This window comes from Parambassis ranga, chromosome 17 (assembly GCF_900634625.1).
Source record: "Parambassis ranga chromosome 17, fParRan2.1, whole genome shotgun sequence".
Lineage (NCBI taxonomy): Eukaryota > Metazoa > Chordata > Actinopteri > Ambassidae > Parambassis > Parambassis ranga.
Genome location: NC_041037.1, coordinates 9,482,056 through 9,509,013, shown reverse-complemented (window position 1 = coordinate 9,509,013; position 26,958 = coordinate 9,482,056). Strand labels below are relative to the sequence as shown.

At 41.9% G+C, this 26,958-nt stretch overlaps 1 protein-coding gene across 2 annotated transcripts in view; it reads right to left on the bottom strand.

Annotated features, from left to right (window-relative positions):
• The window catches only part of ephb1 (EPH receptor B1), a 131,705-nt gene that overhangs the window by 6,926 nt on the left and 97,821 nt on the right, over nt 1-26,958 (bottom strand). The window contains exons 6-12 of one of the 2 annotated variants that reach the window (XM_028426851.1): nt 26,264-26,388; nt 18,192-18,354; nt 15,729-15,837; nt 14,739-14,803; nt 9,105-9,293; nt 7,806-8,053; nt 6,399-6,614 (exon numbers count right to left, since the gene is read on the bottom strand). In XM_028426851.1, the coding sequence (XP_028282652.1) occupies nt 6,399-6,614; nt 7,806-8,053; nt 9,105-9,293; nt 14,739-14,803; nt 15,729-15,837; nt 18,192-18,354; nt 26,264-26,388 (1,115 nt within the window). The remainder of the gene's footprint in view (nt 1-6,398; nt 6,615-7,805; nt 8,054-9,104; nt 9,294-14,738; nt 14,804-15,728; nt 15,838-18,191; nt 18,355-26,263; nt 26,389-26,958) is intronic. The other variant, XM_028426852.1, reaches the window with a different exon arrangement.

Below are 26,958 nucleotides of genomic sequence, written 5' to 3'. Positions count from 1 at the left end.
ACCTTGACGCGTGGATGGCGTGCGCCCATCATTCTCATGACACCGGGGTGTGATCACGGTACACGACTGGTTCCACCTGGCTGTGACTGCCTGTGACAGGTTGTGACCGGCTGTGACAGCTCGCGATTTGTCTGAAGAGCGAATGTACAGGAGATGTGCTGGGACTGTCAGGTTAAAAGGTATCGCAGTGAGACAAGTGTGTTTCCTATGACAGTCAGGTATGAAAGATGAAGGATAAACATTTGGTGGTCCGGTAAATGTGTGTACCTACCACTGTCTGTCTCAGTTACATGTGTGTGTAGATAATGATACACAGCCAGGATATGAAACACCTGTCATGTCTTTGAAGCACCAATGTATCAGATCTACTACATGCAGTCTGTCACTGACATGCTGATCTGACTGAGGTAAAATCTAGAGCACGTTTCACTGCCACAGCACAATGAACTGTCATCTGACATGCAGCTGATTAGTAAGTGAAAAAGGAGAATCTCGTCTTTTGTGTTGTTTCTGCTTTTCACTTCACAGGCTATTTAGAGATTCCAAATAAACTTTTTGCTTCCTGAAGACAAATATGACAAATATGCAGATCTCCTCTCCTTGATTTTTCTCTCCTGCTTTCCCTATTCTCTTTTCCTTTACTCCCCCCAACTTCAGTAATCCATTTCCAAACAATGCACACTCAAATGGACTTGAGCACATTTACTTAGGCTGGGGAGAGTGCTCCATCAACATCCTTTTAATGAAATCCTGAGAGCAACGATCTGCCCTGGATGTCTGCCCAAACAGAATGAAAAAGAGGGTGAAGGAGATGGAGAAAGAAGAGGGAGAGGAAGAGTGACACAGAGAGATGGGGAGAGAAATAAAACAAGAAAGAAAGTTAAAAAAAAAGAAAGCGGGTTGGTCACAGAGATGTTCGTTTTTCAGACGGCCATGGGAATGTTTGGTGGAGAGAAGGACACAGGTCTTTCACCACATGTACAATGAAGTAATGAAAAAGTGTCATGATTGATTATGTGTTCTGACATTCTTTTTTGATTAACTAATGAATTTGAAAATGTTCTTTATACTACATGGGAAGGTAGGAGAAGGAATTTAAAAAACGCATACATAGCTCTGTCCTAACGCTTACTGTTTTGAGTGCAACACTTTAAACCTGGACAGTCAATATCTTGGCCACGTAGGAGCCTGATACCTTTATTATGGGACAGTGATGCAAGCTGTGTAAATGAGGCTACAGAAACTAAAGACCTGGCTGTGTGTATAAGACTCTTCAGGTGCTATTGAACCAAATTAGGACTGGAAAGAATCTGTGTTGTGTTGAGCAGTGCAGTCTTAACATTTCTGGCATCACCTGGCACCACAACCTACTACTATCTACATACTTTCTTCACCAGGCAGGGGGGGATATGCACTAACATCCTCAGAGAGTGTTAACACAGCCAAACAGGCCTGGGTTTTCCTTTTATTGTTATTAGGAATGTAGCGATGAATGTCCCTTTAATGAACCTAATGACCAGAATACCTGCTTTTATTTAGAAGTTCTTTATTTTGGAATTTCTGCTTCAGACAAATTAAACCTCCCTTTTGTGACATTGCAGTACAGTGAAGAGCTTTTATAGAGACACAGGCTCAACAACAGAGAGAGGGTATATCTTTCACTGATTTAGTGAGTAGCGGTCGCTTCATTGTAAATCCTGCTTGGATGCAAATGTAGTCAAACAGCCACAGATGGTGAATCAATGCCCACCTTACACTGACTCTGGCAAACATGACAGAAGGTATAAATCACGGTAGAGTGCTTTGGATGGTTGCTCCTTTGATGCAGAGACCAGGTATGAATCTTTGTAGTGTCCCATACCTCTTCTCATATTTACATTTATTTCCACTCTCACTGCTCAACACTGAGCAAATTTAACTCTGTGATCTGCCTGAAAAATATCTTAATTGGTTTCAAATTCAACAGAAGAGGAAAAAAAAGAGTAAAATGGGATGTTTAGGATTTAGTTGCGCATGACTGGGTTGGTTCCCAGCGGCGTTGCCTGCAGCTTGGCAGGACACTCATGCGAGAAGTCAGTCGGGGATCATCTTTGGTCACTGTGACTCATGCTTGTGGTGGTGCAGTTGTAGGGGATCTGTGCAGGAGAGTGTGAACTGCTCTACACGCTCTTCCAGTGATAGATGAAAGAAGTACCTGACAGCAGTGAACAGTATATGTGCTACTTTCTCCCCAAGCTAAAAGGGGGAGGTGCAATTAAAAAAAGAAAAAAGGGAGGAATTAGCATAAAAATGTATGTATAATAAAATCTAATAGAAAGTGCCTTTGTTTGAATTTGGCTTCATCCATATGGACATGCTCCCATTTCACTTGCTTGTTTACTCAGAGACTCTGTCCCCTTACTCCTGGCGCATTAATATTTCAGTACAAGTTGAACAGACAAGCCAAAAAAGTGCATGGGCCTGGAGCCAGTGAGAGTGGCAAAGGATGCAAATAGAAAACAGACAAATGACAGAAACAACAGCGCTGTCCACACAGTGTGAGCGCTGGAGCGGAGCTGAGGGAATGTCGCTCAGGTCACAGGGTTTTGACGGATGAGCTTTGTTGCTGGCTCTGCGTGACCTCGCCTTTCAACCTCTCTCAGCTTCAATGACACAAGCTCTCACACTTACACACACACACACAAAGACACATTGGTTACATATATGTGTATACCCAGGAACGCACACCTCTAACCACATACTTTCCCACTTAGGAGTAAACATACAATACAGATCATGTGACGTGCAGGGCAGTGACAGCCTTTCCACGTCGTTAGCTGAGGCAGAAGCAGAAATTCCTGACCCATACCTGCCCTCCTTACTGATGCCCTGTGGGCATGAACTCAATAGAAAGGGTAACACCACTTGTCTAAGCTGTTATAGACTTGACACGCTACCAGACTTAGGAAACATATCCTCACACACTCTGCCTAACCTTTGCTCTCCTATCGTTGCCATAAATTGTGCATTAGACCACAGTGACCATGCCCAGATCTCTGTCTTTCACTCACCCATGAACACACAATGGATCATATGACTTCACCACAAATCATGATTCATCACATCTGCCCTGAATATGCCAATGCACCTTTATGTCGAGGCCTTCAAATGAAAAAGAAGTGGGCAGCTAGAGAAAAATGAGAAATAGATTAATGGATGCATCGACCAATAACTCCTTTGAAGAATGGATTGCTGAATAAAGAGAGTAATGAAAAAGCCTTCCTGGTTTCTTCAACAACAACAACAACAAAAAACACCAGTCAGCTTCTTTGTCAGGTAAGCAGGGTCACTCACTCATCTGTCCAAGAGTTCAGGTGTGTCTATGGGCATTTCTTCCACCCAGTCATGTATGTGTAATCAAGCAGTGAAGCCAATGTAAATACAAGAAAGACACAGTTCCAAAGAAACACTTTAAAGTCTTTAAATTAATTAACACTTATCACCTTAACAACACCAGTGCAGATCAGGTATTGTCCCGTGAGCTTAATTAATCATGACTTTGGTGTGCAGCCAGCAGAGAGGGAGGACAGCCTCCTTCTGTCTGTAACTCCACAACATTGCTCCTGAGTGAACCCATGTCCAGGGTTAACACAATTACCAGCATGTCCTCCCAACCACACATCCAGCATCACACCACAGGCGCTGTAATTGGGGTGCCTAGAATCGCAGGCAAAAAATTAGAAAAGCAGTGGAGGGAAAGAGGTGATTAATTTGCCAGAGGAGGAGGTCGGTGGCGATGTAAATCACCGCCTGTCAGTGCAATTTAATTTCCCAGATTCCTTCGGCCTTGTCTGCGATGCCAACCTTACTCACTGATTGGTTAGCACCAGGACATAAGCAAAGAGGTCATGGAGTGAAGGACATGAATCATGAATAGTTTAATTGTAAAATAGGATCCTGTAGGACCTGTATGGGACCACTGACCCACAGGTTCAACCCATGCTTGTTGCATGTATGGTCACAAAAATACAGAAGAAGCAGGATCAGGAGGATGTTTTTAAAATTTTGTGACATCTGCTAAGTTTTAATGAATTGCAGAAACAGGAAGGGGACCTAGTGGAGAGAGGCTGATGCTGCAACTGTGTCAGACTTACACAAGACTAGGGCCAGTGGGGACCATCTAGAAACTGAGATGCTAAGAGAATAACACTAGCTTGTTTTCCCTTTAACCAATGCCAACAGAAACGGGATCCTTCTGCTGCAGCTGCTAATGACAACTAAGATAAAGTATGCATAAGTCAATGTGTGCAATGCATGAAAGTTTTACTCCTCTCGTGTAAAGAGGTGTGTGAGATCCTAAAGAGTCCACAAAAGGCAGTGACGAACAACTAGTCTTTATGGTTGGCCTATACATGGATAGCAGTTTTCTCTTTTACCATGAACAATATAACATAACATAATTAGTTTATTCAGGTGTAAGTTGAAATGCATCTGTTCTTTTTACGCACTAGGAAATCTATTACCAAGCACACCCTGTACATGTACATTTGTCAATCTGGGTATTTATTGCTTCGATTGACAGCAACTGCTATTAACAACGAATGGACAACCACATAAAAATGGGCACATCTTCCCTTTAAGTGGCATATTGATGGATTAAGCCTCTCGGTATGTGGCGGGATGTGAGTAAACCTGCTCTTTTTATTGACAATGAAAAACAGTTGTGTAACAGTAAGATTTCATCTGAATGCTTATGATAATAAGATGGTACTTGGAATGAAAGTGAAGCACAGCTAAAGCTTTGATGTGCTTGTTTTAAAATCTCTATCAGTAAAAAAACACATCGAGAAAACCATCAAAAACAGCTCCCCAGGTCCAGACTTCAAAACTCACCTGCTCCGTGAACTTTCCAGATAATGCCCTTAAGGAGACTTAGTTTGCATTAAACAACATCAAAACAGAGACCACAATCTATAATCCAATCTCTTCCTTTTACACTCTGTTGTATTAGCAAGCTCAGCGGCGTGGACAACAGAGGTGCTGCTCCTCTTTGTTGCTAAATAATACCCATTCAGCAAGGTCTGGCTGCAGGGGTCAAGCATACAAAACAGGCTATTACTGGGGAGCAATTAGCTCTCAGCCACACCAACGTGAGGTCACATTTCATATGACACTGCTACTGTTCACACCTGGGCAAGCACCTCCTGCATATTGGTAGCCCTCCTCTGGCCTATTTCTATGCATATAATGTGAAATAATACCTACCAAGGCTTTTTATTTTTTTTAACCTATATTTAGATGAAGACAAACTATTTTGAGATCTCCTTTTATACCTAGGTTGCACTGACTTGAAGCTATTTAACTGCATGCTTTTGATCTCAGGTTTTTTGCATGTATTGAAAACACCTGATAAAATAGGCCTCTTTTTATAGTGTAATGTATTCAGATTGGATTCATATTTATTCATAATATATACAGTGCTACCACAAAGCTGTACATTTCCATTGTACAGTATATAATGAATCGTTTTCAGAAAAAAGACCCCAAGGCAGCTCATGAAACAAGTGGAAATCCCAGGTATTAGGAGCAGGGCCGCTGGAGGATGTCAGCCCAAAATAAGAAGCAGACAGGCAAAATACAGGCCATGGCCATTTCTTCTGAAGCTTATAGTGTCTAAGCATAAAAAACTTCCTTTAGGGTAAATAAAATAGGACGTTTCTCATAATCCTGTTGGTGAAGTCACACACATGTATGTCAGTGGGTCGGTTACATGCTCACACACAAGCACTCAAATCAACCCACGCACACACAACCTACTGCGTGTCAGGAGTCCTAATGACCTGCGGCGTGTGTTTGCGAGGGTGTAAAAGTGTGTTTTGAATTAGGAAGAGGAGAGGCAGAAGATGAACTAACGATGGCTGCTAATAATTACAGATCTGTAGCGTGGAGGAGTTAATGAGGAGCCAAAGCCTCCCATGATGCCCCAGTAATAATGAATGAGGAGTGAGAGAGGGAATAGAGGGAGGAATGGAGGGAGGAAGGGAGGGAGAAGGGGTGGAAGATGTCAGTTTGAGAGGCTGAAATGCCCTTTGGTTTCTCTGCACTGTGGGCATGCCAACGAGAGACATGCTATCCCAGAGGAGGCTTGTCTCTGCACTAATGAAGATGTGACAGACCTCTGGTCTGTGACTTACAGAGTATAGGAAAGAAGGATGAGAAGAGAAGAGAAGAGTAGAGTGACAGCTCATATAAAATAAAAGACCCACAAAAGGTCAAAGGTTTCTAAGACCTTCAGAAAGAATGAGACAATGTCAGCATCAAAACTTATTGGGGGTGGTTTTGGAGGATGTATCTGCTGTATATGTCAGTAAAAAAAATAAATGCAGATGTCCAGAAGATAAGCGTCCTACAGTACTCACCAGAGAGCTGGTATAGCTGGGATCAGAGGTGTCATCCTGTAGGTAGCGAGACAGCCCGAAGTCAGACACTTTGCACACCAAGTTGCTGTTGACAAGGATGTTTCGCGCTGCGAGGTCACGGTGGACATAGTTCATTTCAGAGAGATATTTCATCCCTGCTGAGATCCCACGCATCATTCCCACCAGCTGGATCACAGTGAACTGACCGTCGTTTTGCTGAAGAGCAGGGAGGAAAACAAATGAAAATGCTTATTGAGAGATCATCTTCCATAATTAACATAAATGAGCATAGCTGGTGGAAGAGAGTTTTCAGTAAATGTGGGGTTTTAATGAACAAATTATGTTTGGTTCTTCACTAAATCAAAGTGAGTCGACTAAAAAATTCCAAGCTTGGTATAATTTCAGACTCCTACTGTTTGAATTTGACTCTCTATTAACGAATATCAGTGCAAAATAAATTACATGTTTGTGCTCTTCTGATGTATTATACAGACAACATGTAGTCTTCCACTGGTGTCAAGACTGCTCAGTGGGATTCTTGTTCAGAATTAGAAAAGCCTGGCAGTGTATAATTACAGTATAACACAGCCAGAGGGCACATGCACATGGGAGACAAGGGTACAAAACATATTGTCAAGCTTACAGTAAAGACAACCATCCTTTATGTTCAGTTAATTTTTCCTTGGTTACTTTCCTATCCTTCTAAAAAGATTCATAATTCACTAAGCAAAATAGCTTCCTAAAGCCAATGTTAGTCATTGCAGGTGTTGAACTATTGTCCCATTCTGACATGCAGGCATCCATCTCTTTAACATCCACACATGGTGCCCCTCTGTAGCTCTGTGTGTGTGTGTATGCTCTGAAGAACAGGCTTTGAACCCCCGAAACACAGTAACAAATAAGAGGGTAAGAGAGATCGATGGAAACACATGTCGGATGTGGCGGTTAGCAAAGCCAACTTCAAAGAGCCCATTTAAACCCACCCTAGATCAAAGTGGAATAGAACACCAATCCATGAGATTGAAGGAGAAAAAAAAAGAGGGCTGAATATTGATTAAACTGTATGTCCGCTCAATCCTGACTATAAAAGAAAGAGTGAAGAGTCCATTAATCGCTCCGGGCATTAATAGGGAATTTAAAGCCTGATAACTAGTGTGGAAATTTTTCAAATTAAGAATGATTGAAATCATGTTCATTGTCATGAAACGTATTCTCTATTGGCACTGGATAGATTAAGAAGGCTTCTTCCAATTTGTATTAGGACGGATTGTTAGCATGAACTCCCATTTCTGGGACAGAAGTTTACTTTATATTCCCACTTATGACTTTGGATCACACCATTTAACTGTTTGCAACTTCATTTGCGTATTGCACATGTATGCGTTCACACAGAAAGAAATCACTCACCCTGAGGAAGGAGTCAAGGGCACCATTCTCCATGAACTCTGTGACGATCATGACAGGACGGCTCTTTGTGACCACGCCCTCCAAGCGGATAATGTTTGGGTGGTCAAACTGGCCCATGATTGACGCCTCAGATAGGAAGTCCCGCCTTTGCTTGTCCACATACCCAGCCTTCAGAGTCTTTATGGCTACATAGATTTCCCTTTTACCAGGCAGCTTCAAACGGCCCTTGTACACCTCCCCGAATTCACCTAGTGAGAAACAGCACAGTGGTTTCCCCGTCAAACACCATTAGACACTTGTTCAGTAGAATACATCAGACATCAGCCTCTTTATTTACTTTCTGGCATCCCATTTGTGTAGGCTGAATTAGAGCTACTATAAATTTAGTCGCAAGCATGCTGAGTGTTGTTCTTTTGTGATCTTCTTAACAGTGCGGCTCCTCTGACTCACAGTTGTCAGCTATCCTAAAAGACTGCCAAGTGTCTTCATATTCCCCAATCAGTAGAATAACAGGCAAGCGCAATCTGGCAAATATCTGGAACCCATTTGATTAATTATCACCACCTTGGTGTCCTGTAGAGACACCACACAGTGAAATCAACAAAAACGGAAATCTTTAATTAGCTAGTCCCCCTGCATCCTTACCCCTATCCTATCTCTGTCACTTCCTCACACCTATCTTGCTGAGTAGGCCAGTGTTCAGGAGCTATTCCAGGCCCACTCACATTACCAAGGGTATTTTAGCTTCTGTATGATCCAACACGTATCGGCCTGCACCCCTGTCTGTCCACTCTAAGGAACAGCACATGTTCATAGATGCACAGAAGCAGAGCAGCCTCTAGCTGCTCAGATTTACTTCAAAGCATTCAGAATAAATCACATATTTATCAGTTTTTAACAGTACATAAAATATCATCCTGACACAAGGACATAAGACAAAATGCCTGTACCTGTTTTACATGTAAATAAAAGGGATGATGCAAGGTAGAACATGTTTAGAGCAACAAGATCCAAAAACAGAGAAGCAAGGGGGGTAGGTTGTAAGGCTCGAGTTATTTCTAATGCTATTAGCTCCCTGGGTAGCTGGCCTATATATTGCTAGTGCACTTGACATAGGCCCTTGATATGTTCCCATCTGATGTGGCTGCCAAAATGGTTGGACTTCGTGACCTTGAGGTTCATCAGGAAGATCAGGCTAAACTTGGTTGCAGACAAATGCATATACAGCATATAGAAATGCACTTTCACCATGCACACACACACACACAACAAACACAACCATCATAGATTGTGCCATACCTGCACCAATGACCTCCTCTATCTTGACGGTGGAGACGTCGATCTCCTTGGCGAATTCCCGCACAGCCTCGTTGGGGTCCTCGTAGGTGAAGGGGTCGATGTAGATCTTCATTCCAGGTGAGCCTGAGAAGTGGGTCGGGCAGCCCAGTGGGGAGGGGCAGTTAGACATGTCGGCTCGCAAAGAGAGTTCTAGAACAACCAAAGTGCTCAGTGAGCTTTGTCGGAGAAGAAATGGTCGCTTTGGGGGTAATGTCTTGTATTAATAGTTGATGAATGTAATTCCCCTTCAAGCTGTAGCTTAAATCACAATTAAGGTTAAAGCACAACAATAATGTATGTAAATGAATAATAACACACTTTGCACAAAGCAATAGCTGAGTAGAGACAACAAAAATGGTGATTTGATGACTGGAAGGGGAAACAGGCCACAAAAAAATACAAACAGAGAAAGAGAGAGAGAGGGAGATTAAGGGATGGAGGAACAGATGAGGGTTTATAGAAAGAGTAAATGTAGACAGTTTTTTTTACCCTTTTATCCCTTACCCCAGCAGTATCTGCTCTTTGATAGTGGTAGAACCAATTTCCCTGCAGCCTTTCCCTATAGGAGCTCATAAAGAGATAAAACCTCTGCGCTATCAACTAGCTCTTTATGCCACACTGCAATAGGTGAGCTCAGTTCACAGACTGGAGACATGTGCAAACAGAGGACAGATTTTCTGTGTCGACGGGCCGGGTGGGTTAAAAAAAAAACAAACTTGTAAACAAATTCAATATGCCACCACAAGACGTCAAATCATCATTTCTTGCGGTGACACCCAAGGGCAGCCCTCTTTTTCAGAGCTGTTTAGTCAAAACCTTGGCTGCCATGATTGGAATAAACCCATCCCCATCAAGTCAATTTGTGTCCGATCATTTGCATAAGCCACGAAGAAGGAGGGAGGGGTCTCCAGAGACGGGAGGGAAAAGGATAGGGTCTAGTCCTGGGATCAAGGTGACTCACCCTGCTCTCGACTAGAAGCTGATTCTAGTTACCACACTAATTACCTTGAATCCTGTCTGTGTGAATGTAATTGCTCATTAGAGATTCCATACAGACTGGGTTCAAGTTAATCCATCAGAGGGTTTTTACAGCTTTGCGTTCCATAAAGTCCTATTTACAAATGTGGCCAAGCTGCTCGCTGCTTGTTGCGGCACCGCTGGGTAGAACTGCAGAATCTCTGCAGGGACCAAAAAACACACACATACGCCCAAGCTGATGTACACATACCTCAAAATAAACTTACACCCATTACTTCCTAATTCACAGTCCAGAGCCCACTTTCATATATAATTTAAATCTCAAACAGTTTATCTCCCTCCCTCCCTCCCCCTCCCTCCCTGTGGCACAGACCTGGTTAACTGGACTCATCTTTTTATGGACACCGGATAAAAAATAGATTCCTGCTTTAATATTTCATTGGCCCTTCATCTAAGTGTATGAAGCAAATGTATCCAAATGTCACTTCTATTTTTAGCCAACATCTAAAACAACAAATCTGTCAGGAGAAAATGCACGGCCTGTTACAATGACTCGTGGGCACAGACATACTCTAATGCAAACCATAAATCACCACTTGCTCATACAGATAGACACAAATGGACACAGATATAATGATATATAATGCTCAAATGAGAAAATAGACAAATTCATTATTTTTGCTTTATAAATAATGATGTTACTACTCTATGCCACAACTGCTCAAAGTATTTAGTTGACTGGCATTATAAGTTACTGCACTGCACTTAACCATGTTATTTTTACCAGTGTCTGACATTTACCCTGCTATTAGTCTGCCCTGCTCGTTAACTGAATGGCCCTAATGTAACCACAAATCACCCACACTGCAGTAATGCTTGCATTAATCTATTAGCGGCAATGAGTACAATCAAATTATTGCTCTTACAACATAGGATTTACATATTGCCCAAAGACAAACAGTACCTTCAGTGAATGAAGCAGTACCTCCATAAATGGCCATCTTTGAAAATTAAAGGGAGTCTTTCATACATTAGCCTCTCACTAAGGAAACATCATTCCTTCTAATTCCTTCTGCCTGAGAACATGTGTAATTTAGCAATTTCAGTATATAGCAATAATATATTTTATGTGATTATACACTTAACACAAACAATTGGAGGACACTATATCCCCTATAGTGAATCCATTCTCGTTTCATGCGCACTAATCTATTCTGTGGCCCTGAATATAATGAGTCGAGTTTCCTTCCTAAACACAAACTAATTATCCATCGTTTGATGTCAGAAAATCATTTGTCAAACACACACACTGTGGCTTATTAGTATGGAAATCACAGAAGGGATCTAAATATTGTATGGGATTAACAGTCACATTGGCACAGACAGTGAAATGTTTGTGTGGGTTTAGCGTACATGTGGTGTCTTCCGCGACTCTTCTATTTGAGAAAAGAATCTGTCGGTGATAAAAGGTTTGACCTACTTACTATATTATTAAGTGTGCACATCATTGCTGTGTCTGCTTTACAATTTACATGTTTGAATGCAATGTGCAGTGACAAGAAACTTAAAAGTATAAACATCTATCCATAAAAAGCTTGGTAAATGGTTTTCAATATTGAGTGTCAATGCCAGCCTCTGAAGGACAAACAACATCTGGAAGGACATAAAACAAGGTTTGAACATTAGTGAGTATGGTTGGCGGTCATGTGAGCGAGTTGTGTGTGTTGACCAAGCGGCAACCTTCGGGGCTCAAAGTGGAAGCCCATGCGGAAGTGTCAAAACTTGTAATTCACGCTGCAACAGCTGGGGGTTGGCTCCAAAAGCGAGTAATTTCCCATAGACTCCCATGTTAAAATGGCCGACTTCACAGCAGAAAAGAACATGTTTACAGCCTGGTACAAAAAATCGCTGTGGTCTCAGATGATAGGTTCTCTTCTAGTGTCAATTGTAGGGGGGGTGAATTTTTTTACAACTCACTCGTTTCAATTGTATTCGGACTTAAAATTACGCCTAATTATGGGCGTTGCCGCTTGAGTGACAGACGGTTGACGTATCACAGCGTGAGTTTCCTGCTCCCACGATCGCCCGCCCCCCTAAACCCCGCTCGTGCCCCCCCTCTTTGTCCATATTCGGAGTTTTAGTTGACGTGACGCTGCCAACATGGCGGCGGTCATCACGTCCCGGAACCTCCCACTGAGACTCAAAACGGCTCTGCAGAAACAAACGGGTGACGTCACGGAGGCTCTGTCCATAGTTTTTACTGTCAATGGTGTTGACAGGTTGCTGGTGTGAGGAGAAAAAAAAGAGAATGGATTCACTAGGAAAAACAAAATACTGAAAGCCCTGTGATGTGTGTACAGTGGATTAAAGACAATCTGCAAACTGTGACAATCATATCTAAACAAAATAACATAATATTTGTATAAATTAAGTGGAATCTTTAGTATATCTGTGATACTATAAGATCCCAAAAACTTTGATTGTCAGGATAAAAATCAATACAATGAAACTGTGGCAAACAAAGAATAAGGCTACTTCTGAGTCTTCAAGTTATATTGTTATATTGTGGAATGGTAAAAATAAAATAAAAATAAAAATGGGAACCACCTGCACCTTTCTCTAACTGGCAGTCCAACAGGAATCACTAACCACATAGGTAGGTTCTTGGCCATGGAGCTGACAGAACCCAAAAGACAACAAGTTTTAACAAAGTTTTACAAAATCTGACATTGTTTTAGCTCTTAATATTATTATAAAAAATCTTTTGTGTGCACAATTTCTCAATATTTTGTTAATCCATAGGATGAGGTTATGGACACTGGTCATACTTACGTTGCACTGAGTTAATTAAAACAAACAGGATTGGCTTTAATTCAGGTAATTGCTTCAAGCCACAGAAGCAGCACTTAATATGAGTGCTCATGTATATCTTCTTGCTAATGCTTCACACCCACTATTCTGGTGTAATGTTAAAGGTTTGATTTTTATAACCATGTCCATTCAGCTGCACCACTGAATTTACAGTATTAGCAGCATCCCCCCCCCCCCCCCAGCTTGTTAAGTGGGCTGAAAATGAGGAGACGTGTGCGGCAACATCTGGAATAGCATACAGCTGGAAGCACATTTTTGGAGGTTCACCCAAAACAATTGGCTGAGTGGTTCTTTTTTATTGTTGCAGTGAATACTGTAATTACAAAACTGTCAGTCAAATCTTGAGAGAATAGAAAAAACAATACATGGCAGGGTAGAGGAACACTTCATGTGTGTTGTGAAGGTTGAAAACAATAAACCTATGAATAGGATCCCTTATCAGTGTTTTATTTCCTCTCCACTTCAAATTGCTAATTTGACGATCAGGACAGCAAGCGTCTCTGATCTTTTGTTTATTTTCATGACTTATGTTAATTGCATTAGGCTTTTCCAAATATAGCCTGACAAGATTGACTCTTCTTCTGTCCACAGCACTTTTAATGAGCCCAAAGCTGCCACTCCTGTAGCTGTGACACAAAGTAACTGTGGTGAGGCACTTTGCTGTGTCAGGCTCAACAAAACTCAATCCCCTGGAGTGAGCCCCTTCTCAGACTGCTAGGTCGGCAGTACACAGGGCTTTCATTTGAGTTATAACTTATACCCATTCTTTTGTGTGGGTGTGTGTGTGGGTGAGTGTGTCCCTCAGGCTTCTTCTCCTCATCAGTCGGGTGCCCAGGGAGTGCTTAAAACATGACTCAATCACAGCTATCACACAGCCCAAAGAGATGTCAGTCAATGTCACAGTGTAAGGGAAGGAAAATGTCATTTACATCAACAGACACTTACCTCAGGTAATTTTCACTTTCCTCCTACCCTCCATTTAATGCATAACGTGCATGTCTTACATCTTAAGTGATATGACAGGAGAGGTTTGGACAAAGGGGAAAATGGATGTGTAGCAGATCAGAACTAAAATTATGACAGCACTTTGTGTCAACGTAGGCAGCACAGTCTTTTTACATTTTCAAATTGAAATTTATAAAGCAACTTTTACAGACTTTTATTATTAATCAACAGTTTTAGGCCCTTAAAATCAGTTCCAGAACACCTTTGTCTAATGTAATGTACCAGAGTTTCACATCTGATGACAGTCCAGCTAAGGAGACATCTTAACGATGCTCCTGATACTTCCCTTACTTTCACTTCTTTCTGGCTCTCGAATCACAAAAGCCACACAATGAGTCACCATCTAAGCGAGCCAGCTAGCATTAATTGTTGTTCTAACTATCTAAAAACTCTGAGACAAGAGCGAGTTTCTCTGTTTGCTTCTCTCTGCCTTTCTTGGTCAAAAGCTCTCAACAGAAGGGCTGAGTGGCTGACAGTCCTGTCTGGCATACAACACGTAAATGTTTTGTGCCAAAAGATCTGTACTGTAGCCTAAAATTTGGTCATGTTTTTACTGTAAGCTTTGTCTGGATCTGCATCATAATAAACACACTGATAGAACTGACAGATGGCTGCTAAGGTTTTAGGGTTACACCATTACCCTACATGGGAGTATTTGGTAGGATGAATTGAAAATATGTTCTTCTGGAAATGCAAGAACCAGAAAGTGTCAAGGATGTGTAAGAATGATGGTGGACTCACCTCTTCCTGTGCTGTAATGCTGCAACTTGTCACTGTACACTGCTTCCTTTGTGTATGCTCTTTTCCTAAGGGAGGGATTAATAGATGGAGAGAGAGAGTGAGAATAAGAGTAAACAAGGTTTTTTCTGTAATTGTTCGTGCTTTTCTGTGAGTTGGCTGCAGAGGGTTAGCAATGGCAAATGAAGTTTATGAAAATGAGCTGATTTTTAATTAGACCTTGATAGGATCTCTCTCCTTTTCATCAGTCTCCTCTGCCTCAGCATCAAAAGAGCCCAGCCCATTTGATGAACACTTTACTTGCTAAAAACTTGCACACAGCACTGCAGAAAATTTGACTTTCATACGGCTAAAGTGGAGCAAGACGACGAAGGAATGTGACGATGTGACAAACTGCTGCAAAATGAAATTGGCTTAACAGGGCGAAGTAGCGGTTGTCGTCAAGGTTCTCTGTGGAATTGAGTATTCAATTTCAAATGTGACAATGCAGCTTTCATTTTCATCACATCTACCTGCCATTTTAATATTATCTTCTGACATTTTTGTCTTTATCAGATGGAACAGAGTAGACAGGGAAATAAATAGGGGATGTTGCAGTTAGGAGTGGCAGGTTCTGTGGATGGCTGCATAAGGCCAGCTTAAAAAGGAGACATGATACAAAACATGATCACAATACCTATACAGGGGCACACAGAAAATTCAAAACCAGGACCAAGGAAAGCTGTGTACAGTCCAATACTGATGTTACTATAAAAAACATTCTCTATAATAAGGTGGCCCAAATTGTGGTGGAAATTTATCCCTTCAAATTTAGCAAGGTGTTGTTATCGTGTCCATATATTTATGACTATAGCTACTTCCCACTTTTAAGGGAAATGTAAACAGCCTCAACAGAAGCTAAAATAATCATTGTAAAGAGGTGAAGTCACTAACTTTGCAGCAAATATGTATATATGTTAGAAGAGACAATACAAAGAAAAAAAATGTGCTTACCTGCTGCAGACAATGGAGATGGCTATAAGGGAAACAATGAAGACGACTCCTGCTGCTGCTGACCCTGCAATCAGAGGAAGCTGTTCCCTCAGCTCAGACTTGAAGTCATCTGGGTTACAAAAAGAGGAATGAGACAGACAGACAGATGGGCTTAGAGTATGGCTTTGGTAAGGCGACATGACTGTGTTTATTTGGAAGTGTGTGTGTGTGTGTGTGGAGGTAAGGGCAGAGAAGAATGGTTGGGCTGGGTGTACTGATGGATAAAGAAAACATATAGATCTCTGCTGAGAGGTGCTGACTGAAATCCTGTGAGCCTTTGCAAGACTGACTGACAGGTTGTGTTTGATAAACCGAGAGAGAGAGAGAGAGAGAGAGATGCATAAAACCGATGGTGAGAAAGAATGAGGGGGGTCTCTCAGCCTTCTCTGTTGCTATAGCTGTCAAAAACGAGTGGACAAGAAAATGCACCTTGGAATGTTGTTTCTACGGCGCTGAAAGGAAGTCATCCACTGCCAATCACACATACAGACCAAAAGTGTTTTATGTTAGCCAGGGCTGACTGCTGCCAGTTCGAAGGACTGCCTCAAATGCCGACCTAAAAAAATGCTACGCAGCAGAATCCTTAGTTATCTTTTTGTATGGCTGCCTCTCCGTGACTTTGGCACCAGCAAACAGAGAAGTTAAAGCAATGCACAATTTAGCATGCTGCAGGCAAATCAGCAGCTCTTAAATCCAATCCCCCATGTAGAATGCGCCTATTGGATTAAAGTGATAAAGGGAGAACTAATGCATCTTCTGAGCAGTGTGAAAGCTGCGATATATGAGGAAACGGAATGTGACAGGAATTGCTCACTCTTTTAACTTGCACATTTATCAAACACATTTCAAGCAAACAGTATGAATGCTGTTCCAGCTACTCAAACTTCCAGGCAGTCTTTCTGTCACTCTTTTGATGTACATTAGGTGTGAAAGGTCCAGATAAATCTCCCCTTCACACGTATGAGAATGGCGATTTTCCTTGACAGCCAGAAATCACACACACACTCCTGTTTCAGCTGTAAATAGGCTCCTATTACAATCAGTTACTTCTGGAGGCCTCCGCCTATTAGACAACTGTAGAACTGTGACATTGGTCACCTAACTGATGGACCAATCACCTCTTTTTTTTTTAATCACACCTGTCAATCAATCCTGCACTGCTTGTGTGTTTGTGTGTCTAGAGGTGGTATAGGGACACCTTGTAGAGGTGTATAAAAAACGTGCTGACAGGAAGACAAAGAGGATTATATGTTTTGGGGGAAAAAAAAGACATGGAGAGGCTGGGTGGCAGGGTGTTGTCTTCATGAGACAATGAAGCGCCTTGACAGGGAGGAAAAAGACTGGTAGAGGGGCAGGAGGTAGAGATGTGGGTGTTATTGTCGGCAGTCCTCTTGTGTCTGGTGCTAATTGCCATGACGAGTGTCGTGCTATGGCAGCCAGCCAATGGATACCCTGTAAACAGCGCCGGTGTGAATGAACATGCACGTACGTGCTCATACTCACATTATGCATACGTTTTCAATGGAAAGATAATGTGGGAGAGCAAAGGGGCCATGATGGTGCCATCGCATCTGCTCTGTGCAGGTAAATAGCCACAATGATCGACTTCATCATCATTATCATCTTTCCCGTCTTCACCTCCCTCAAGATCATCACCACCTCATTCATCGTTATCGTCTTTATTAGCAGCGATACAATGTGGAAATGTCAAGCCTGTCTTTGATGTATGTGCGTCGTAGTCTAGCCGCCCAATAAGGCACAATGAAATGGAAAAGCTTGTGAATGTTACACCCACGCTGAATCGTGCTGTCTGTTGTAGCACCAATTTCACTGCCTGCCAAGGTTACAAAAGAAGTGATATTCACCGACTCTCTGCGCACACACCTCTTTGCATTTTACACTAATGAACATAGTTCTACAGCCTTGCCAGTTTACCAGGTGTTACAGCCCATCTTCGGCATCTTCGTACTGTTTCTTTTCCAACAACCCCCTGCCACCCATGGCAAAAAAATTAATCTCATCAACTACTAATCACAGCTATGCATTCTGGGACAGCTCTCCAGCAACAGAAGGGCTGGGTGAAAAACCAATTAGCTAAGCATTTTGGATCAAGCACAGTTAGTTGCACAAACAAAAGACACTCAGCGTTCTACATATTTGAAGCACCCACACACACACACACACTTGAACTTGACCAACAAGGAAATTAATTTATCTGTAGAAACAGAAATACAATCAAAGATTGGGGGTTAGTCTCTATCTCACCTACTCATAATAATGCAACAACAAATACAAAGAGACACAGAGGGAGATTGTTAGAAAGAACCAGAGTGTATGTACAAGTGTGAAGGAGAAAAAACAAGACAGAGAAGGATGGAGAGAGAGAGAGAGAGAGGCTGCTTCTCCTGGCTCTGCTATCCTTACCATCTGTGAGGGTTTGGAAGCACATCTTGCTGCTGTATTTGCCAAAGCCAGCCACAGTCCGTGCGCGCACCTGTACCACGTAGACTGTACCCGGCCTGAGGCCCTCCACACGTGCTGTGTTAGTTTGGCTCCGCAGGATGGTGGAGTTTATCTCTGCATGATCCTGAAAGAAGCAGTGAACACAAGGAACAGGTCTCAAAAGATGTCACCAGGAAAGTGTTCAGTCACAGAGGGAAGATGGAAGCATCCAGAATTGACATAATCAAGAAATTGTATGATATAAGTGGATTGGAGGAGGTGAGTTAAGCCTTTTTAATTGCTGTAAATCAGACAGCCTCAACTAAAGCTGGCTTGATGGTTTGAACCGCAGATACACAACACAGCAGAATACAATATACACAATATGTAAATGAATGACAAACAGCAATAGCAACGACTGAACAGTAATAAAACAGGGTTGTGCATTTGTCTCTTCTGATGCTCTTTATGAGGTCATTTAATTACTGAAAGAAGTTGGAACTTTACATTCACTCTTGTTTTGTTCACTGTAGTACTGTATGGCAGCAGGCCAACTCCATACACATTCACATCAAGAGAAAATCCGTTTTGCAGTCATTGTTTGTTGCATTTAGGCATTTGCCCTACTTTTAATTGAAAATCACAAATTTCACAGTTATGGATACACAATGGTTGCACACTGAGGACTTGCCATACATATTGTAACTTCATCAAAGTGTAACATTTATTGTTCTGAGCCTCAGCCACAGTCTCCTCTCCTCCATCTGCATGACCTGCTCTGCCTCTGATTGTCCCTGATCTCTCTGCTAACCCTGCCCCCATATTCCCTCTGGTGCTGGAGGAGGACAGCCTGTCGTCCATCAATGTCTCTGTCCATGGCAGTCAAGCCTGCATGGAACTTTTACTTGTTTCTTGGTAGAAATGTCCCCTTCTGTTTCTGTAATTGCAGGCTGCTGCCATGTTTATCAGTGAAGCTTATGTGATCAGACGTTGCATGCATGTCTGAAAGGAATTGTATATGGATGTATTTACTTATATATGGCTGAGTAGCCAAGCACTAAGTTAATCTATGGCTTAAACAATCAACTCTTCTCTCCAGGCTCAGCAGAGCCCGTTGGCAGTCTGCTGCAGAGTAGTTTGGGACTTGCTGCTATGGCGGATCAGTAATGACTTGGGCCTGTCACCTTCCCATAACCCAGAGTGAATATGACAGCCAGAAAATAAGACTGCACCTACACTACACCCACCATTGCAGGCCGCTGATAGCTAGATGCGGACAAACTGTAGAATGAGAGGAGGAGGGGGCACCGTAAAGCGTAAGAATGTAAATAGAAACAAGTCTTTTTTTAAAGCTTCGTAAACACAGTCTCGTTTAATGCTGAACTACATCTTATAATACATGTATATATGCCCTGAGAAAATATGAAAAAAAAAAGAGTTGACAACACTGTGCAGTGGAAAAATAGATAGGAGGAAGGGAGGAAGAGGAGGAGGATGGAAGAAGATGGCAGGAAACGATAAGAAACTTGAGGCAGAAGCAACCCACACCGAAATCATTATCCAATCTGATTGGTGTAATTGAATCATTCCGGTTGCTCCGTCATTGAGCAGACGAGGTAAACACAGCTATGAAATCTGCCCCCCTCCCCACATAATGATGTGTGCAATCACATTAAGTCTTATTGGACACTCTTGGCTTGATGAAGACAAATGTTTGGGCTTGGGATGAAAAAAAAGCATCAACACCAACAGGCTTTTATTCTGTCTCTGAGAGGGAAAAAATGGAATGCTGGATGTAACTGGTTTTCAGAGTTTAATCATTTCACAGACGTTTAGCTCACAGAAGATGTCAGTTCTCTAACGTGCTGCATACAAATACTTTTGAAATTTGACTTCAGAGCAGCAGCTTATGCATGTGAAAAGGGGTGCAGGACACAAGAAAACCCATAAGGGATTGGGCCCAGAGTCACCTATTCATCTGGTCTGAGACACGGTTGAGTGCACACGGACCACTTGGGGTCAGGATTTGGCTTTTCATGCTATCAGTCATTCTGATTTTCCTCAGAACCACACCCCCATCTGTTGAGTTTGAATGGAGTACAGGTGAGCAGACAGATGGCAAACCGCCAATGGGCGAGCTTCCCTTGGGGGGGAGCACCAGCTAGGAATGGTCCTTTCATGCTGTCTGTCAAATGGGGATTATCTGACACACATACACACCCACATCTGCCACTTAAAAAATGAGTTGGCATTTGGCACTCTAGCAGGTTAGGGGATAGCCAATAAAAAGGCCATGCCAGGAGGGACTTCCAGCCACGAGAGGTCCTCTCCTGCTGCCAGTCAAATGGGGATTAGTGGGACCACACCCTAACATGCTAAATAAAGACAGAGATGCAGGTGGGAAGGCAGATGGTGGAGCAGCCAATCAAAAGCATTGCCAGGGGTGACAGACAGGAAGCACCGTGGGGAGTTGGGTCTCTGTAGCTTTCAGTAAAATCACAGGAACAACCTTAACAAGATTAGTTTACCTTAAGGATGCATTGATTTTTTTTTTTATATATCCAATCTGCCATTTTTTTTCTACCTAATTCTGAAGAGCACCAAGTCTCAATCAGAATTGATTTGAATTGATTAGAATAATTTTATTCTAATTAATATCAAAATCCATAATAATAATCTAGTGTATATGCTGGTCAAATTAAGAACTTTGCAATGCAATAAAAAACTAGCTACTCTGCACTTTAGAAAGTTGTATTTCTCTGATTGCTAATGCTGCCCTGTCTCTGCATCCATGCTCACTCCACCCTCACTGCTCTCTCTTGCCTTGATCCTCCCCCAAAAACCTGATATTTGAGATGGAATTGGGAAATCCCTATTGATTCCCATTTTAGGTTTCTTCCAATGTTCTGACTAGTGGTGTATAGTTAAGGGAGCATTAAATCCTCAATAGCCCTATAAATAGTCAAATCTGGCAGTAGAAGGTTTTGCTATAAAAATATGTGGACATACTGTGAAAAATATCTCATTCTTATTGCATTAACCTGTCTGCTTCCAGCTGGAAGTTTTTGCCTCAATGGAAAAACACAAATGCCTCAAAGCTTGTGACAAAACTGACAAAAACAAACCAATAAGATGCAGCAGCAGCTAAACTTCCTCAGGGTTCCTCATGTTCCTCCAGACACAGCTCTTAGTGATGGAAACAAAACGGGTACCCACATGGGGGAAAGCACCTTTGGTTGAAGCTGCCTATGTTAAGTGGAATGATAATGCCTGATCACGTAAATAGCCCTCTTGAGTGGATCCTTGGTGAATCTGTTTCATGTAATATTATAAAAATGTTAATTAGATTGTAAACTCGAGGAGAAATTAAAAATAAATAAATATGAGGAACACATGGTGATTATGGTCGTTCTCTTCGAGTGATCCTGACAGACATGATCACACAGTTATCACAGAATTTAGCCAATTTAGTCTTGAATACATTTTTTTTGGAATCACATTTACTAGTAAGAATTAGAATAATAATTGTGGGTGTACTGCTGCTGCCAAAATGTGTAATTTTAAACAAAACCTTCAGTTTGTTTGAATTCCTTTTGTGCTGCTTTGTCACATTTTACAGCCTTTTTTTGTATGTTACAGCTTTCTACTCAAAACCAAGGTCACTTTGACATTATTTTATGTTGGACCATACAAATAAGCTTGACTTTAATTCACTTTACTTGTGTGTGTGTGTGTGTGTGTGTTTTTCAAAAAATGCCAACCACCCAAAATGGACAGCATGGCCACTTGGCACAAAGTCAAACATGGTGGGATACCATGTGTCCTCTTCACAGGCTCACACATACACACATGCATGCATGCAAATAAGAAGCACACACACACACACACACTCAAACACAAGAGTATGAGAGGGAGAACATTCTAACATCATGTTTATAAAAAAGAAAATCCAATTAATGTTCCTGATTAAAAAAGTTCTGCCTGAGGTTAAATGGTTTTATTAAAGAAAATAATGAATTCTAATCTAAAATAAAATGGTCATTGTTTTTACAGGAATGCAACGGTGATAAAACTTGATATTAAAGACTTCTCTAGTCTCTTGATCATTGTGCAAAGAAATGTCACAGCAACAGAAAAGCAAATATGCTCCCTTCATTGTGATCCTATAAAGCTGCATTAATGAACACAGATTAGTGTGGCACACAAAGGCAGTATATCTGCAGTAAAGATGCTCCATCTCTTTCAGTTTGCTTTTCTCGTGTTATTTGCAGCCACCTCCTTTTGAGATTACTCTGTGTATGCATCACATTCACCTGGAGACTAACTGAGCGTGCAAGCTGGGAGACAAAGGCAGAGAGAGGAAGAGTGGGATATGAATAAAACCTGCTGGGGGACTGAGGGAGCTCTGCTTTTCACAAGGTTCCACAACAACTCTAAAACTTGTCTGCACAACATCTGTGTGCGTCTACAAAAGTGTTGTTGGTCGACTTTGAATGCCGGCAGGGAGAGAAGAAAAGAATAATAAATACGTTCTTCTGGCTCCTCTTCAGAGGAATGGTTAATTGTATGTGAAGCACAAGGGAGATTTCAGAGTTCCAAAAATGCAGATGGTGAGGCGGTCAGTGTTGTTTGCTATCCTGACGACGTGCTGTAAAAAACTTGTATTTGCTCTTGAATTTCTCACACTGTAGCATGACAGTGCTGCCATCATCCAAAATGGATACACCTGAACTGCTGCTGACACACGCACGCACACACACACACACAAACAAACAAACACAAACTCTCACACACGCTCTCTCTCTCTCTCTTTCTCTGACACAGACAGAGCTATCAGTAACCAGAGCTGGTGGCTGCTCTACTCCAGCCTTAATGGAGGGCCTGACCTGCGCTATGCTGAGTTATTTCCACCCTCCCCAAATTTTCAAGCAACTGGAGGAAAAAATGGTGTGAGAAAAAAGGAGAGAAGGAGACCGTGAGATTCCACTTTGCAAACCTTTAACTCATTTAATCTTGCTAGCCAATTTACAAGGTGTTGGGACAGCTTAGAAGGTAGGCTGAAGAAGGGGGTGGGGGTGTCTGCTGAGTAAACACCCTTTTAGGTTTTAGGTGAAATTACAAAAACAGAGTCTTCTTGAGTCATCACTCTTCCCTCTGCGCCGGCATAGATGGAAGTCATGGCCTTAAATGTAATTTTGTTGTGTTGGGAATATCGTGACTGGTAGCATTTTGTGCTACATAGCAATACAATTGTAGAGATTGTAATGGTGATTATAACCGTGATGTGTGCTGTGCTCAAAGGTTTTCAATTCAAAGTAAAAAAACACTTCAAAATTACATTTTACCACCATCTAGATCTGGCAGACCACCTTTTTGCACACAGCTATGTTCACATTTAAACCACTAATATGTCCACCTCATGGCACTTTAATGTGCACAATATCCAATTCCTGACTATATTAGATATAATTTTTGTAGTGTAACCCTTTTGTAATGCTTTATCTCTTCCATAATTCTTGTAGGCAACATTATGAAGCCATGTTTACTTGCAGCTCCAGAAGGCGGCCGTCCTTGTGGCTCTAAATTCCCAAAACTCAACATTTCAACTAAGCTATTCAGATGGCTAATAAAAATGAATACTCCACTAATATTCATGTTCATATCCTTGAAAACTGTTGGCCGGTTGCTTTGTTTACACCACAGAGCTGAGTGTAAACAGACACATATTCTAAAAGGCACAATTCAGAACATCCACACCAAATATGCTGTTCTGAATTCAGACTATTGTCATGTTCTCAGTACAAAATAATCAGGGTCATCGCTCCCTGATTTATCTGTCATTCTCTTTCGTGAACCGTCCAATTAATACAAATATACCTAAAAATAATGAAAACACCAGTTAAAAAATTCATGGTCCTGCAAAAAAGTGGATATTTCTTTCATGAATGGCCTGAAGTATGAACTCAACACAAAATGTGACGGTGGCGTGCTGTTTGAGAAGTTGCCTTTGTAAATGGGTATAGAAGGACTCCTGTGCAGAAAGACAGGTCTCTGCTGCGCTAAGGACTGCCTAAAAGCGGCAGGCACACTGAGACAATCAACTCCAGAAGCACAACAGTGTGGCTACTCACAGATTAATTAAAGCATGAGTGAGATGCATAAAAAAGATATAGCAAGGTCATACATATACTGTATGTATTTATATAAAGACTACCTAAAGCTATTAATGTGTGTGTGTGTGTGTGTGTGTGATAGACATGGCGAGAGACATTCCACCATTTATGCCTGTTATGACTCAAAGGCCACATCATCACTTTGCAGCAGGAAGGGACTTCCACATTTTCTGGACCTCTTAAGCATGCAGGGAATCAATGGATGGTTGCCAGGACTGACCTAGATGGTATGCAATTTAATTCCCTGCTTTTTTCCATAGCAAGCAAGCAAGCAGGCAAACTAAAAATGCACGCAAGTAACCTGCACCAAGGTGACACAGAGAATTTATGTGGTCTTCTCATCATGCATGTGCATAATCAATTTTAACAGTTATGGAAATTAGGCATGAATACATACAGGTTTGTTTGAGCAAAATTTTCTACTGCCTGTTTTTTTTTTTTTTTTTTTCCCACCTTCTGCGAGTTTAATCAGGCATAAAAACACATCTGCACTGACACTTTGGACAGCAAGGGCCGGCTGAAGAAAAGTCTGTTTAGAACCTATAAAAAACCTTGTCAGATCCAAAATACAGAGTGTCAAAAGAGGAACACCGTAGTGGATATCTCATCTCCGCAGCCCAGGGTGTCACAAAGCAATCACTCTGACTCACCTTCTGTGTCTTACTCACACTGGCACACTGGATTCTGTCTAGAAGACACATAGGTGGTGGGGGGGTACGTAGGTATGTTAAGACAGAGGTAGAAGCAGAGCGCAAGCTCTCAGTCACCTGAATTATCCCAGTGCAATTAGCAATCTTGTCCTCGTTAATTCACTAATTTGTGATTACGCCGTGCTCATCTATTTGTGCGAGGATGCGCTACATAAACATCAATAGGATTAGGTTTCATTGATATTCATGAGCTAATGGGGGGTTGTATAAGTGTTATTTACACGACACTAAGCTGTCTGGCAGATAAGGTTTCTCAGGGCCATAGCAATCGGTTTCAATTTCATGACCTGTGCACCGCCAGAGGGGGAAAACAGCCAGCGATGCAGCTATTATTGGATAACTGAGTTTCCAACTGCAAACATCATTGAAAAAACATGATTCCTGTTCTGTCTGATGGAAAATGCTATATGTGACAAAATTATTTTGTTGTGAATATTGATCCAGGAACCTCGGTCAAATAAGTGTGTGTGTGTGTTAAAAGAGAGAGAGAGAGAGAGAGAGAGAGAGAGAGAGAGAGAGAGAGAGAGAGAGAGCGAGAGAGAGAAGAGAGAGAGATTGATAAAACTATTGATTTTTATCTTTTTATTTGGAAAGCAGAACATGGGTGAAGGTGCACCAAGCCTCACAAAATCTTAGCTTAAGATGACAAAGACTAGTGGAAAGAAAAAAAAAATGCGCATGGCCAACCTTGCTATACCCATCGATCAGCTTTAGGAGGACAAACAAGGGCCCAAACAAAAAGCCAGAGTCTCCAGTCTCTCTGTATCATTATGTCCAAGGCCTTGGGAAAAGCCTACAGGTCAATACCAGAGCAGCACAGGCACTGTGGGGTAGGGCTGGCGACTTAATAAAGCAGACGCATTGTGTGCGAGCAGACGGGTCGATGTGACTCCCTCCAGACGCAATGCATTTTCACAGCGGGACAGGTTGCTGCACTGTGCAGAGTGGGCCTGGAGCAGAGGTCAACCTTTTCACTTCATCAGCGGTAGAAACCAAAGAACAGTGGGAGAGATGGAGTGAACACGGTGAAAGAACATATTATCAACCCAGGGGACTCTGCTCAGAGATATCAGCTTAGATTCTAAGATTCTAAGTGAGGGGGGTGCTTTACATCCACCTTGCTCTGCATATTCAGTGGACAGACACACACACACACACACACACAGCTTACCTTTTCATAGTAGCGCAGCTCATAGTCAAGGATGATGCCGTTGGGTTGTTCTGGTTGAGGCCATGACAGTGTGAAACTGTTCATGGTGGAACTGATTTGGTGCATGATGGGAACTATAGAGGGAGCTGCAGAAAACAGAGACAGCAACACAAAATCAGAATATTTCATAATGACTGGTGATGATTACAGATGAGTCTCACTACCACTGCTCGCCAGCTGTAAGTAGGTGTTTATTTAATATGATAAAAAAGTGCAGTCACCCAGGGATGTGATTTTTCTCAGCCAAGTCTGACTGAACAGCACACTTAGCAGAACACATTAGTCTGAAAGCTTCCTTCCCATGAGTGTTAATTGGAACTAGTCCTCAGGATGAATTTACAAAAATCTTATGCATATAGTACATAGTATTACTAGCATGCTATATAGTATTACAGTTGTGCATAAACAATAGATTTGGCACAAACAACTTTAATCATAGCTAATAACTGTTCATATTTGAAAAATTTCTAAACAACACTGTCCACCTAAACACACCATCAGTACTCCTCACAGTGGCCAAGTTTAAACAGTACAACTGCCTCTCATCAGCACCCAGGTAACCAGCTGAGTCAGACCGATTAGAGTGGCACTCAGAACTCACATTCTGGCACTGCAGGACCAAGTATCAGCAGGATTTGGCCAAAATATGGCTGCCA